This window comes from Nuphar pumila, chromosome 11, assembly GCF_984573655.1.
Source record: "Nuphar pumila chromosome 11, dmNupPumi1.hap1.1, whole genome shotgun sequence".
In the NCBI taxonomy this organism is placed as follows: Eukaryota; Viridiplantae; Streptophyta; class Magnoliopsida; order Nymphaeales; family Nymphaeaceae; genus Nuphar; species Nuphar pumila.
The window spans coordinates 9,024,921-9,039,464 of NC_143259.1; the positions used below are offsets into that span (position 1 = coordinate 9,024,921).

The 14,544-nt window shown below is 35.9% G+C and overlaps 1 protein-coding gene across 1 annotated transcript in view; it reads right to left on the reverse strand.

The window, feature by feature from the left end:
• Positions 1-8,475: 8,475 nt before the first annotated feature.
• The window catches only part of LOC149821863 (3'-5' exonuclease-like), a 29,391-nt gene continuing 23,322 nt past the window's right edge, over positions 8,476-14,544 (reverse strand). Inside the window, exons 5-6 of the mRNA XM_089981078.1 lie at positions 8,768-8,878; positions 8,476-8,673 (exon numbers count right to left, since the gene is read on the reverse strand). Coding sequence (XP_089837204.1) covers positions 8,602-8,673; positions 8,768-8,878 — 183 coding nt within the window. The 3' untranslated portion in view covers positions 8,476-8,601. The remainder of the gene's footprint in view (positions 8,674-8,767; positions 8,879-14,544) is intronic.

The following is a 14,544-nucleotide window of genomic DNA, read 5'->3' on the forward strand; positions in this document are numbered from 1 at the left end:
CGATTTACAAGTAATGAGACAGAATTTAACATGGTTCGGCTATGAAAGCCTATGTCCACGAGACAACCCACACCCTCATATATTTTCTCATATCTTCTATGGTTGAAGCCACACATATAAATACATGTTGATCACCAAACGGATAACCATAAGCGGTTATAAAATTCAGTTTTCTTGTTGGATTAGTTACAACAAGAAAGGAAGTTTGTTAAAGATAACAGCAACACCAGATCTGCATCATATCTACGAAGATAGGAAGGTGATTAAAAGATCCTTATCTCAACACTCCCCCTCAAGTGGGGTGTGAATATTGAAACATCCCCACTTGTTGAGAGTATTTTTTAATTGAGCACTAGTAGTTCCTTTTGTGAGTATGTCTGCAAGTTGATCATTGCTTCTAGTGAAAAGCAGACTAATATCTCCCTTTTGAACCTTTTCTTTGATGTAATGACAATCTGTCTCAATGTGTTTAGTTCTTTCGTGAAATACTGGGTTTGTGACAATGTGAATAGCAGCTTTGTTGTCATAGTTCATCTTCATAGGTTTGTCAAGTGTCACACCTAATTCCCTAAGAATGAATTTTATCCCGATCATCTCGCAGGCTGTAGTGGCCATAGCCCTATATTCTGCTTTAACACTGGATCTAGACACAATATTTTGCTTATTGCTTTTTCATGAAACCAAGTTACCTCCAACAAACACACTATAGCCAGTAGTCGATTTTCTGTCTTCACTTCCAACCCAATCTGCATCAGAATATCCTTCAACAGTGATATGTTCATTCCTAGTATAAACCAATCCCAGACCTGGATTTTTCTTTATATATCTAAGAATACGTTCAACAGCCTTTACATGGCATGATTTTAGAGAATGCGTATGTTGGCTTATGGAACTAACTGCATATGAGATATCTGGTCTGGTGACAGTGAGGTATATAAGGCGTCCCACTAACCTTTGGAATTTTTCAATCTCTTTAGGAGGAAGAACTTCTTTATTAGAATCCAATTTGTTATATGCTTCTATGGGGGTGTCAATAGGTTTAGCTCCAAGTTTGCCTGAATCTTTAAGGAGGTCTAAGGCATATTTTCTTTGACTTAGAAAACTTCTTTTTTTGAGTGAGCAACTTCAATTCCCAAAAACTACCGAAGTTGTTGGAGGTCCTTGATATCGAAAGTTTTATGTAGATGTGCTTTGGTCTTAGAGATTTCAAGATCATCATAGCCAGTAATGATAACATCATCTACATAAATAAGGACAATAGTAATTTTTCCATGGGAATAAAGCACAAATAAGGAATTATCAACTATGCATTTCTTAAAACTTCTTTCTTCTAAGGCCTGACTTAGTTTTAAGTATCATACTATGGGTGATTGTTTTAGGCCATAAAAGGATTTTCGGAGACGGCAAACTAAATTAGCATTACCTTCTTGAGGATGGCCAGGTGGCAAGTGCATGTAAACTTCTTCTTTAAGGTCTCCTTGAAGAAATGCGTTTTTGACATCCAACTGATATAATTTTCAATTGAAATTGCTAGCAAGAGAAAGAATAATTCTGACTATATTTATCTTTGCCACAGGTGCAAATGTTTTTTCATAATCTATCACATATGTTTGTGTGAAACCTTTGGCAACAAGGCAAGCTTTAAATCTCTCAAGAGTCTCATCACTCTTATATTTTACCTTATAGATCCAACGACATCTAGCTGCCTTTTTTTCTTTTGGGAGTGCACAAATCTCTCATGTTTTATTCTTGTAAAGGGCATCCAATTCTTCATTCATAGCTAGAACCCAAGTGAACTCCTTTTTTGCTTCTTGATATGATGTAGGTTCCTTGTATTTGTCAATGGTACTGAGACATGCTAAATATCCTTTGGACAAGCAGTTATATCCAATGCGGTTTTCTATCGGATGATTCATGGAGATGTAGGTGACAAAATCATTGAGTCAGCTAGAGGGTCGAGTGAGTCTCCCTGACTTTCTGACATGTGGTGGAGAGGAACTTTGTTCTTCATCTTGCCTCGTAATTTCTTCTCCCGGATTTTCCTTATCGGGGCCAGTTTGATGTTGTTCAGGCAGAATGATATCACTTAACCAGTCAATACTAGGAAGAACAGGTTAATTCTCCTCCTGAAAATTATTATCAATCAGCTTAGAAGTAGGGTATATCTTCATCAAAATGCACATCATGAGAAACATATAAACGTTTAATTTGAACATCGTAGCACTTGTACCCTTTCTTAGAACTAGAGTATCAAAGAAATAAACATTTAATGGCATGAGGACTGAGCTTATCAATCTTGGTAGAGACAAAAACAGGTATAACCAAAGGTTCTTAAGTGAGAAATCTCAATTTTCCTTCCTTTCAAAATTTCGAGGGGATATTTATTTTTCAGACCTTTACTAGGAAGTATGTTAATAAGATAACATGAAGTAAGAACTGCATCACTCCAAAAATTTTTTGGTACATTCATTTGGAAGAGTAAAGCTCTGGTCATTTCCAAATGGTGTTTGTTTTTTCGTTCGACGATACCATTTTGTTGAGGTGTGCCAACACACGTGAATTGATGATCAATACCGGTTCAAGTCTCAAGTTCTTTAAAAACCTGGTTATTAAATTCTGATCCATTATCGGTTCTAAGCGCTTTGATTTTGGATTCATATTGAGTTTCAACCATAGTGTAAAACTCTATAAATATTTTTGGAACTTCATCTTTGGTTCTAAGAAGATATATCCAATCATATTTAGAGTAATCATCAATGAAAGAAACATAATATATGTACCCAGAATAGGCATCTACAGGCGCAAGTCCCCACACATCAGAATGAATTAATTCAAACATATGAGTAGTCATGCTTTCAGAATAAGGAAAAGGAGCACGAGCTAACTTAGCAAATTTGCAAGTATCACAACTACTACAGTCAAACTGAATATCTGGAAACAAAATTTTAAGAGCATGATCTGAAGGATGTCCTAATCTGTAGTGCCATGAAGGACTGTGTTCTATATTTTCTGCTATTGATGCATAACTGCTGAGATCAATTTTGCAAAGCCCCTCTGATTTTTGGCCTTCACCAATCATCTTTCCCGTTGTTTGATCCTGAAAAATAACATTAGTGGGAGAAAAGATAACATTGCAGTCAATGTTTTATGTGATTTGATGCAAGATTTGGAATATACAAAGCTTTAGAAATATGATCTTTAAAAAGGAATTCACCCATTCCTTGGACTTGAATCATATGTCCATTGGCAACGACCATCGGCCCTCTGTTATGAGTCGAACTCAACTTATTGAGGATAGTTTAAGAACATGTCATATGATCTGAAGCTCCACTATCAACTATTCAAACCGAGTTAGAATGGGAGATAGATTTACCTGAGTCGATGATGTTAGGAACTCTGTGAGTATTGGTAGCAAATGTCATTCTCGCCTTACTGTATGTATCAAAAAATTCGGCAAGCTTTTCCATGGTGACTGGAGTGCCTGTAGAATCTGGATGGTGGACGATGTTGGCAGACTCTTTAGGGACATGAGTCAACTCTTTTGGTTTGTATTTATCAATTCTGTTTGGTTTGCCATGGAGAATCCAACATTTTCCTCTAATATGACCTTCTTTACGACAGTAACTATAATACAGTCGTCTGCTTTTATTTTTTTCAATAGGATCGGCCCCCTCGTTCTTGGTATTGACATGAAGAGCCACTCGATCAGGAGTCTCGATATTTGTGATGGATGGATCAACTGGATTCATAACACGTCTCCTGGCTTCCTCCCTTAAGATAGTGGAGCAAACAATATTTAGAGGAGGCAAGTCTTGGGTCATCAAGATTTGGCTTCGAAGACTCTCAAAATCTCGTCTAAGACCAACGAGGAATTGAAAAAAAAAATCTTGCTCTCTAAGCTTTTGAAGGGTTACTGGATCAGTCACCGTGGGTTTATATAAATCAAGTTCATCCCACATGCTGCGCATCACCCAAATACTCACTGACGGACTGATTTTGTTTTCTGAGATTGCCAATTTCTTGAGAAAGCTGATACATGCGGGCAACATTATATTGTTGTCCATACAGTTCCTTTGCGGTTCTCCAAACCTCTTCAACCGTGTTTAAGAAAAGGAAGCATTCAGCGATCTTGGGCTCCATAGAGTTCAGAAGCCAAGACATAACAAGATCGTTGTTGGATTGCCATTCATCGAACTTGATATCTGTGGCTTCAGGTCGTGGCAATTTTCAGGTGATAAACCCGGATTTTCCCTTGCCACTTAGAAACAAGGCGGCAGATTTAGACCAGGACAAATAATTTTGCCCATTTAACAGAATAGATGTAATTTTCAGATTGGGACTTGCCTGATCTTGAACGAGGATACGTGACTTGGTGGTGGTGTTGTCAGCCATGACGAATGACGGTATGCAACGGAAGCCAAACACGCTAAAGCTCTGATACCATGTAGCGATTTACGAGTTAACACTGTAGCGATTTATGAGTTAACCCTGCAGCTACTGTAGTGATTTATGAGTTAACCCTGCCAGCGATTTTTACAAGCAATGGGACAAAATTTAACGTGGATCGGCTATGAAAGCCTACGTTCATGAGACAACCCACACCCTCATATATTTTCTCATATCTTCTATGGCTGAAGCCACACGTATAAGTACATGATGATCACCAAACGGATAACCATAAGGAGTTATAAAATCCAGTATTCTTGCTGAATTAATTACAACAAGGAAGTTTGTTAAAGATAACAACAACATCAGATCTGTAACGTATCTACGAAGATAGGAAGGTGATTAAAAGATCCTTATCTCAACAGGAAGAGAGTCAATCTGCATGTCTCTTGAAGAGAATGAGGATCTTACGAAAGATGTCACCAAAGAAGAAATAAGAGAGGTAGTTTTTTTTATATGAAAGGAGAAAGTTTGCAAGGCTCGGATGGATTTTCATGGTTTTTTTTCAGCATTATTGGGAGATTATTGGTAATGATATTTGCGCAGCAGTCATAAATATTTTTCGTTCAGAAAAAATGTTGAGAAGGATAAATGCTACGAATATTGTTTTGATTCCAGGCTGCAGGGGTAAAGAAACTCTCTCAACATAGACCCATTAGTTTATGCAATTTTTTGTACAAAATCATATAAAAAGTAATGGTTCTATGAATGAGAAGTATTCTCCAACATAATTTGGGAGAATCAAAGAGCATTCTTAAAGGGCAGAAGTATTCAAGAAAGCATCTTGATAGCTCATGAGATGGTGGATTCATTAAGGTTCAACAAGGACCCGAACTTCATTTTCAAAACGGATCTGATGAAGGCTTATAATAGGGTAAGTTGGAGTTTTTTGGGATAATACCTTACTCTTTTTTCGTTTTAATAAGGAGTGGATTCAGAAGATCATGATTTGTGGGACTACTCCTAAGTTCTCGGTTATGATAAACCGCAAACCTGAAGATTATTTTTTGACTACCCATGGAATCAGACAAGGGGACCCGCTATTGCCGAAATTTTTTTTGTTGGTCATGGAAAGACTCGGCAAAAAGCTTCAGGTTGAAGAATAGAGAATGAGTATTATTCCTAGTGTTGTGAGATCATTCCAATGGAGCCATAGTGATGATACTTTATTTTTTATCAATGACAAAGACGATTTAATGAAGCGGTTTGTGATGGTTATAGAAGAATCTGAAAGAAAATCTGGATTCAAGGTGAGCAAGGAAAAATCTATGTTGATTCCTTTTCAAATTTCCTCAAAACAGGATAAATGTGAGGTTAAATCTCTTACCCAATGGGGCTTTGGTAGTTTGCCTATAAAAGATTTGGGGCTCCCCATCTTTACAGGCAAATTAAAATCAGGGATGTGGGAAGTCAGGAATAAAATCATCTTTGAGGAAGCAAAAGTTGACGAATGAAAAATTGTTTCTCGTATCCTAAATTTAATTCAGGAAAAGGTTCTTGCAATCTTGAAAGGCGTGGATCACAACATATCTCATGGATGGTTGTACCTCCGGGTGAGGGATGGATTAAGGTTTCAATTGCTAGTATTGAAACTGATGTCCTCAAAATTGGGTTTGCTGTAAGAGATCACAAAGGGCATTTTTTGAAGGTAGTCTGGTTAGTAAGGAACATCAATGAGAAAGAGGAGACCGAAGGGTGCTGTGATATTATGAAGGATTTGAATGGGAGCCTCAATATTATTATCGAGGCTTTGAAGAGAATTTCAATTGAAGAAGTTAGAGCAATGGTGGAAGGAAGACAGAGAAGAGGATCGAAATTGCTATGTGACAAAATGATATCCTTCACCAGAGTTAAATGCAAGTGGATTTCAAATTCTCAAAATTTAATTGCAGAGAATCTGGCAAAGTTGGGGAGCCTTCAAACTGACAGAATCTGGAAAAAAACCAACAGAATGGTTCCCGTCTGTGATAGATTTGTGATTATTGTATTCTTTTTAGTTCGATGTACTGGTTGAAGTCTTGCCTAACCCCAGCTTGATTATCAAAAAAAAAAAAAAAATGCCACCACTTGCCCGACTGCCTTGGGCCTTAGCTAGGGATGCAAACGGTTTGGATCCTGAACAACTAAATACATGGGAGAGTCTGATCCGGTCTAATCGGAACACCCAAAAATCAGAAAACCCCAATACTGGATCCAACCCATTGCATCCCTAGCCTTGGCAAATGAACTAGCCCAAGTTACCTAATTGCTAGTCAACTCAATTTATTGGGCGCGAGGTGGATTAGGTCATACGGTGTATTATGAGCCTCTATCATATGTCAATCCTGACGGATGTTTAGATTGTGACACGTGGACATCAATCTGGAAAACTTCCAATAAGGCAAAACCCACTAATCAGGTGAACACGTGGCACTATCTAGGCTTTGATCTAACGGACAGGATTGAAATATGATAAGGCCCACCATATGTATATGATCTGATTAGCTAGACAACCCTCCCATGATTTGGGCTCTCATCATAGTAAATTGTGAAGATTCGATTGGTGAAGTTGTATCATATTAAAAGGTCTCACATTTGTAACCCACCTAAGGATCATATCCACCTACTTGGAGTAAAAAAAATTAAATCTGGGCATGGCATTATTACATTATAATAAAAATTTATGGGAATTTTCATATAATACAAGTTGTTGGTTGAAACTTTTTCTTATTATAAAAAAGTTTTTTGGATGTCAATATAAAAATGAAAGCTCACATGCAGATGATAAACTAATTTTCTGAATAGGAACCAAGCAAGATCTTAAGAACAGACTAGGCCATAATAATGGCAATATTATTCTTCTATATAAGAACATACGAGGAAGTCTTCAAGTTAGGCTCGGGAACTTGGCTCATGAGACCAACCTTCTCAAAACGGTTAGTAGAAGAAAACACAAAAGAAAATCCAAGTATGCAAAATATGCAGTCAACACAGAAGATTATGAAATGCACCATTAACAGATTTCACTTGGGAAGCAGAGTATCATGGCTTGAGGACAAGCCCTGCCAACTAGGGCTGGGAAACGAGACAAGCAGCTCGCCGTTCAGCTCAGATCGTGAGAAGCACGAACATGGCAAGCTCAGATCGTTTTACATATTATATATATATTATCAAGCTTAAAAATACTTAAAAATATTTTGTAAAGAAAACAAGCCATCTTGTGATCAGCTCACCAAGCTCAGCTAGTAACAACCTCGGCCCCAGCTTGGCTCGTGACAAACTCATGAATCGAGCTCGAGCTGGGGTGTGCCCTTAACGAGCTGAGCCTGAAAAGCCCAAGCTCGGCTCCTTTACCAGCCCTACGTGTCAACTTAAAGAATAAGAACTTTCAAGGTCAGAAGAAAAATATAGATCACAGTAGCTCACATGATTGCTTTACAAGGACATATTGTTCAACAGGACTATGCTGCACTAACATAACATAAGCTGGAGGCCATTGAGAACCATAGTTACCAGAAACTTATAAAAACTTGGAAGATTGCTTTGGAAGTGAAAAAGCACATATTCACGCTTTCGAAACTTATGAGAAGCTGCTTTTTCTCATATGAAATAGATTTTTGATGATATCGGAAGTGCAGATATCTTGTTAGAAAAAAACATTTTCATAAGTATTTTTTATAATAAAACCTTAGAAATGATGGTATGACGGGTACTGTTGGGCAAAATGCTTAAATATGCATTAGAAAAAACATGAGTTTTATCTGCCATCTTTTTCTGTTACTTTGTACTTGCTTCTACTGCAGCTTCTTATGTGTGTTGTTTTATGCTTCCTATAAATACTTCATGCTTGGCACGACAATTCTCGCACCTGTTTATTAATTTGGTAATCTGTTCTGTTGAATGCAAACAACAAATATGGCATTTTAATGAGAATATAATGACTCCCAAGTCCCACTAGAAGGCCTTTTATAGATGAAAGACTACATGCATATATCGCATCCCATTTTCAAGCATGCAGTCAACTCATAGAAGAAAAGGATGCATAGAAACAAAAATATACGTCCACCATTTTCCACTGAATATACAGGACCAATAAATTACATTCGTGGAAAGTGGAACAAGCTGAAATTTTACATTAAGGAATCAGCACAATTTGAAGATTATATATTTGAAGAGTCAATCCTCATGAACATGTGCTCTATCTTCAGCATTAGAAGTTTCAGGTGTATCTGGAAAGCCATGCAACACCTACTTGGCCAAAACGGAAAATTCATAAGAACCCAATCCAGACAGAATGGAATTTTACAGAAGGATCTAGACAAGCTATGTTCTATATTCTCACCTGATGTAGATACCAAGAAGCATAAGCATCAGTGGCAGCATACTGGAGTTGCTCCTTTGATAAAATATCAGCTTCCCAATTTCCTAATCTGATTTTATTGGGCTTCTCTAACTGCAAAAACATGCACAATAAACATATTTTTTTGGCACACTGATAAAAAAGTACTCACTGAAAGGTTCTAAAAGCTAATGTCTAAGAAGCAGAATATAATATACGCAAAAAGCTAAGAACTATGCTACATAGGTGCAGGTGCCAAGGGTGCGACATGGAAATTTCAAAAACTTTGGATCCTAGTGCAGTTGACTGCACCTGACACTGCAGAAGACATATCCAAGTGACACACCCATATCGATGCAGGTGCGACATGCTTGTGTTGCCATTTTAGAAGTGTCCATGTTACACAGGCTAAGAAACATCAAATACCATCCATATGTTTTGGAAGTAAATGTATCAGTCAAAACATATGTTTGAAATATCATGTCCAAGGGAAGTTCCCAAATTCAAACAGGATATACATGTAATTGCAAGAACTCTATAGTGACGTTATTCAAATGATTCAAGAAACCACTGTAGGTTGCAACTGCTTCTTATAACACACATCTCTCTGATGCCATTGTTAAGAAACTTATGGTCAAAATTAGAAAGAGCATCATCAACAACTGGAAGGGATACCAGTTGAGAAATGTAGGAGAAAATCATATAGCTCACAATTTCTTCTGTGAAACAACAGAGGCTTTAAATATGTTTACTTTTCCATGACACATTTTCAAGATATTGCACTTTGATTATCAAATACGACAGTATTCTTGAGATTTCCTAACATAAGTAAACAAATTTATATCTTTAAAACTTTTGATAAAATTACAACATTGTTTTGTAGCTAGGTTGCCAAAGAAGGAAGAATAAACAAGAAGCAATTAGGATGCGAATGCAAAAGTGAAGATTTTTCATATTCACCTGAGGGAAAAGCTAGAAGCAACTGCATTTAAGTTTAGAAGTGATGTTCCAATGATACATGGGTGCTCCAAGTAAGATGTCTTTTATCCAACTTTTATTCAAGTCATGTAATAATTCATTCAAGGTTTTTGGCTTCTAGCTGACAGCTTGATCAATGATGGAGAATGCCTATTGATAGATCTGTAATGAAGTAAGCGAAAATACAAATATCGAGTGTAGAACACTTACAAGTCCAACAATGGACCAAAAATAAAGAGAGTAAACAAGCACTTTAAGTGCACACACATAAATTCACAAAGGGATAATGCCAAAAGGCAAAAAAATAAATATTATTGAGAATGAGAGAGCGAGAGAGAACTACTTACAAATGAAGGGGGAACACCCCTATATATATACAAGAAAAGGAAGAGGGAGCCATTGGGAGCTCCCCACACTTGGAGTCGTTGGGGAGCTCCCAACGGTCATATTTATGACCGTTGGGGGCCCCAACGACTCCAATGGTCGGGTCCCCAATGCATCTTAAAAAGAAAGAATAAAAAAGATAAAAAAGATAAAAAAGAAAAAGAAAAATAAGTTGTTTTTAATAAACAATTTATCGTATAAGTGAAAAGACCAAAATACCCCTATTGGGCAATACAAAGGAATTACAAATTTTTATATATATAAATATATTTTTAACACTCATCTTCAAACTTTACGGGAAAAGAACCAGAAGCTTGCTAAGAAGAAAGAGAAAACGAGTAGGAAGAGCTTTGGTGAAGAAGTCAGCCAACTGATACTCCGATGTGACATATGGAAAAATGATAGTTCCTCTTAAATATTCATCACGAACATAATGGCAATTCATTTCAATATGTTTGGTGCGCTCATTTAAGGTATGATTGCTTGCAACGTAGATTGCACTTTTATTGTCGCAGTATATATTCGATGAAGTTGAGATGAGGATACCCATATCATTGAAAAGACTTTTAAGTCACACAATCTCCATTGTTGTTATAACAATGACACGATATTTGGCTTCGGTTGAGGATAGAGATACTTTTTGTTGTTTCTTGCACCTCCAGAAAATTAGCGAATCTCTTAAAAAAATAAAAAAACCAGTAATTGAGATTCTATCATTGGTATTACCTCTCCAATCCGCAGTTAAATAAAAAAGATGAGGAAGAGGATAAGAAAAGTCCTTTTAAAATAGTTTTTTTAATATATCGCATAATCCATATTACTGCTGCCATGTACACAGTAGTAGGGCATGCTGAAACTAGCTTGCCGCATGAACAACATGAGCAATATCAGGTCGGGTATCCAATTAATTGACGATATTGAGTAGGATCTTCAAGTAAAACACCATCTTCGAGTCTTAATTTAGCATTTATAACTTTTGGGGTCTCCATCTTTTCACCTGAGATCCCTGACTTAGCACAAATATCATCAGTTAATTTCATTTGAGAGAGAATATATCCTCTAGGTGAGTAGGCTACTTCAATGCCTAAAAAGTATCTCAAGAAACCCAAGTCAGACATATCAAAAGTTTTCTTTAAAATTGTTTTAATTTCATTCACTCATTTGTCGTTTCCTGTGATGATCATATCATCAACAAATAGAAGGAGAATCACAATAGTGTCACCTGTTTTCTTGACAAATAGAGCAGTGTCAGTATAGCAAGATATAAATCCTAAATTAATCAACACATTACTGAATTTGTCATACCTAGCCTTAGGAGCTTGTTTAAGACCATACAATGTCTTTTTTAATTTTAAAACTTTTTCATTTAAATTCACCCCAGGAGGAGGTTCCATGTAAACTTTCTCACTAAGATCGCCATTTAAAAAAACATTTTTAACATCTAATTGATAAATAAGTCATTTTTTAATAGATGCAATGACAATGAGAGCTCAAACACTTGTCATTTGAGCAACCGAGGCAAAGGTTTCATCATAATCTATTCTACATTCTTGAGCATACCCTTTGGCAACTAACATTGCATTATATCTTTCTAACGATCCATCACTTTTGGTTTTTACTTTAAACACCCATCTATATCCTATAGGTTTCTTAACTAGTGGAGGATTAACTATTTTCCATGTGTTGGCTTTTTTAAGAGCATTAAGTTCAAATTCCATAGTTTCATTCCAATGAAGATATTGTTTGACATCAATATAATGAAATGGTTTATAGTAAGAGTGAAGGGTTATTAAACATGCTCTAAAATTTGGAGAGAATGAGTCATAGGATACAAATCTACTTGGTGCATTATAAATACGATTTGATTTTCTAGGTTGGGATTCTTCTAAAGATATGTTTTGAGAGAATTTGTCAAGAGCACATGGATTACCTTCTCCCCGTCTAGTATACACATGTGTATTACTTGATATATATTCATTCAAATTCTCATGTTGATTAGTATCTTTATCATTAAGAGAATGTTCATTATTAGAACCATTGTCAAAAGACTCAAAAACCTTAATAGAGTTAGACTTATCATTTCTTGGTAATAAATCAAATAGAAATGAATAATCAATGTTTTATCTTGATTCTTTACTCTCAAACCCATTTTCATTTTCAAGAAAAGTAACATCCTTTGAAATCTAAAGTTTGTTATTTATTAGGTCAAACATCGGTATCCATTTTTATTTTCTCCATAGCCTAAGAAAACACACTCAATGGCTTTTGGAGAAAGTTTATCATTTTTATGAGTAAGAACATAACACCTACAACTAAAGATTCTTTGTCTTTTAAAATCCAAAGTCATTCTAAAAAGTTTTTCAAATGGAGAAATATTGTTTAATGAGATTGAAGAAGTTCTATTAATTAAGTTGAAGTTAGAACAACTTCGGCCCAAATTTTTTTTGGAATATTCTTGAAAATTAAAAGAGTCTTAGTGGTTTCTATTATATGTTTATGTTTTCTTTCCACTAAGTCATTTTGTTGCGGAGTTTTAGGGCAAAACTTTTGATGACAAATTTCATTTTGTTTTAAGTAGTTTTGAAAATCATTAAACATATATTCTCCTCCCGAATCCGATCTTAGAATAGAAAAATTGCTTAAGAATTAATTTTTAATCATTATATGAAATTATTTAAAGAAAAAAAACACATTGGAATTATGATTTAGAAAATAAATCCATGTGTACCTAGTGAAATCATCAACAAAATCACATAATATGAGAAACCTCCTTTTGATATGATAGGTGAGGGACCCCAAACATCCGAATGTACTAATTCAAAAGGCCGTGTAGACACAAAAATTCTTTGGAAAAATGGAATTGCTTTAATTTTTCAAAAAATGCAATCTTTACAAGCTATGTCTTTTTTATTACATATATTTCTCAAAAAAGAGAAAAGAGACATCTTTGAAAAGTTAGGGTGGCCAATTCTCTTACGCCAAACATCAATACTTTTGACATTTACAAAATGACGGGTGGAAAAGACAAAAAGTCTATAAAATAAAGATCGCATCTCCTATGGCTTTGCCCAATCAGCTTCCCTGACTAGAGATCTTGCACGGTGCAATCTTTAGGTGAGAAAGAAACTTTGCAACCATGATAAAAAAATTGAGAGACGAAAAAGAGATTTAAATTTATTTTTAAAACTAAAAAATTATGAGAATGTTTTGAATAAAGTGTTCCAATACTTTCTATTTTCAAAGAAGTTTCATTGGTTGTTGAAACATAAGATGGGGAAGGATTAGAATAAACTTTAGAAAGAATATTCTTATGAGGTGTCATATGAAAAGAGGCACCTGAGTCAAGAATCTACATACTTGGAGGAAATGAGGACGATGCACTGGCGGCACCCACAGTTGAAGATGATTTGGAAGTGTCTTCGATATTTGATTAAGTGTATCTTTAATATCTCCTCCATTTTTGTTTGCTTCTTCTTTCTTAGGTGTGATTTCACTAATGGAAGCAACTTTACTCTTAAGCTTAGGACATACCAGTCTAATATGTCCTGGTTCATTACAATAATGGCAAGTGAAACCCTTCCTATAACCACTATTATAGTTGGGTCAATTTTCATGGTTATTAGTTTTTGCAAAGTGAGGTGACTTATAGGTTTTTACATTGGAACCCGGCCTAGTAACGGCCAAAATATCATCCTTGAGTCATGCCAATACGAGTTTCTTCTTGGCATACTTCGGCAAGAGCATCTTCAATAGGCATAGCCTTGCTCCTATGAAGAAGAGATGCCTTCACTTGTTCAAATTTTGGTCTTACACCATTAAGGAATTGAAAAAAATGCTCTTTTTCAATTTGCTCTATTCTCGTTTCAATGTCTTTGGGAGCCACCCATTTAGGCTCAAGAAGAGTTAATTCATCCCAAAGAAGGGACAAAGTACTAACATAATCACGGACATACATGTCCTCTTGTTTAGTGGATCTAATTTTATCTTGACAAAAATATTGTCTAGTAAGATCTTTTTGGGTATACATACCCTTAAGGAAGAACCAAGCTTCATTGGCTCTTCTAAACTTAGCAATGTTGGCACAAATCCTTATGTCAACATTGTTCATAAACTACGCCAAAATCTTAGCGTAGTTACTTTCTTAATCTTTTATCTTTATTTGATGATCATGAATGGCTTTAAGGCTATCCTCCTCAATGAGAGCTTTTTCAACACCTTCGATTTTGGTGAGCTTCAATGATGGTTCAAGAGAGGTTCACATCACAAAGCCCCAAAGTTTTTTCCCTCTAAGGTGATTCTCCATAGCCGATGTCCACATCAAGTAGTTTGATCCATTAAGCTTGAAGGAGAGCTCCACCCTTGATTTATGCTCCATGACAATAAGAAAAAGATTGAGACAAAGTGAGTGATAGTACCTT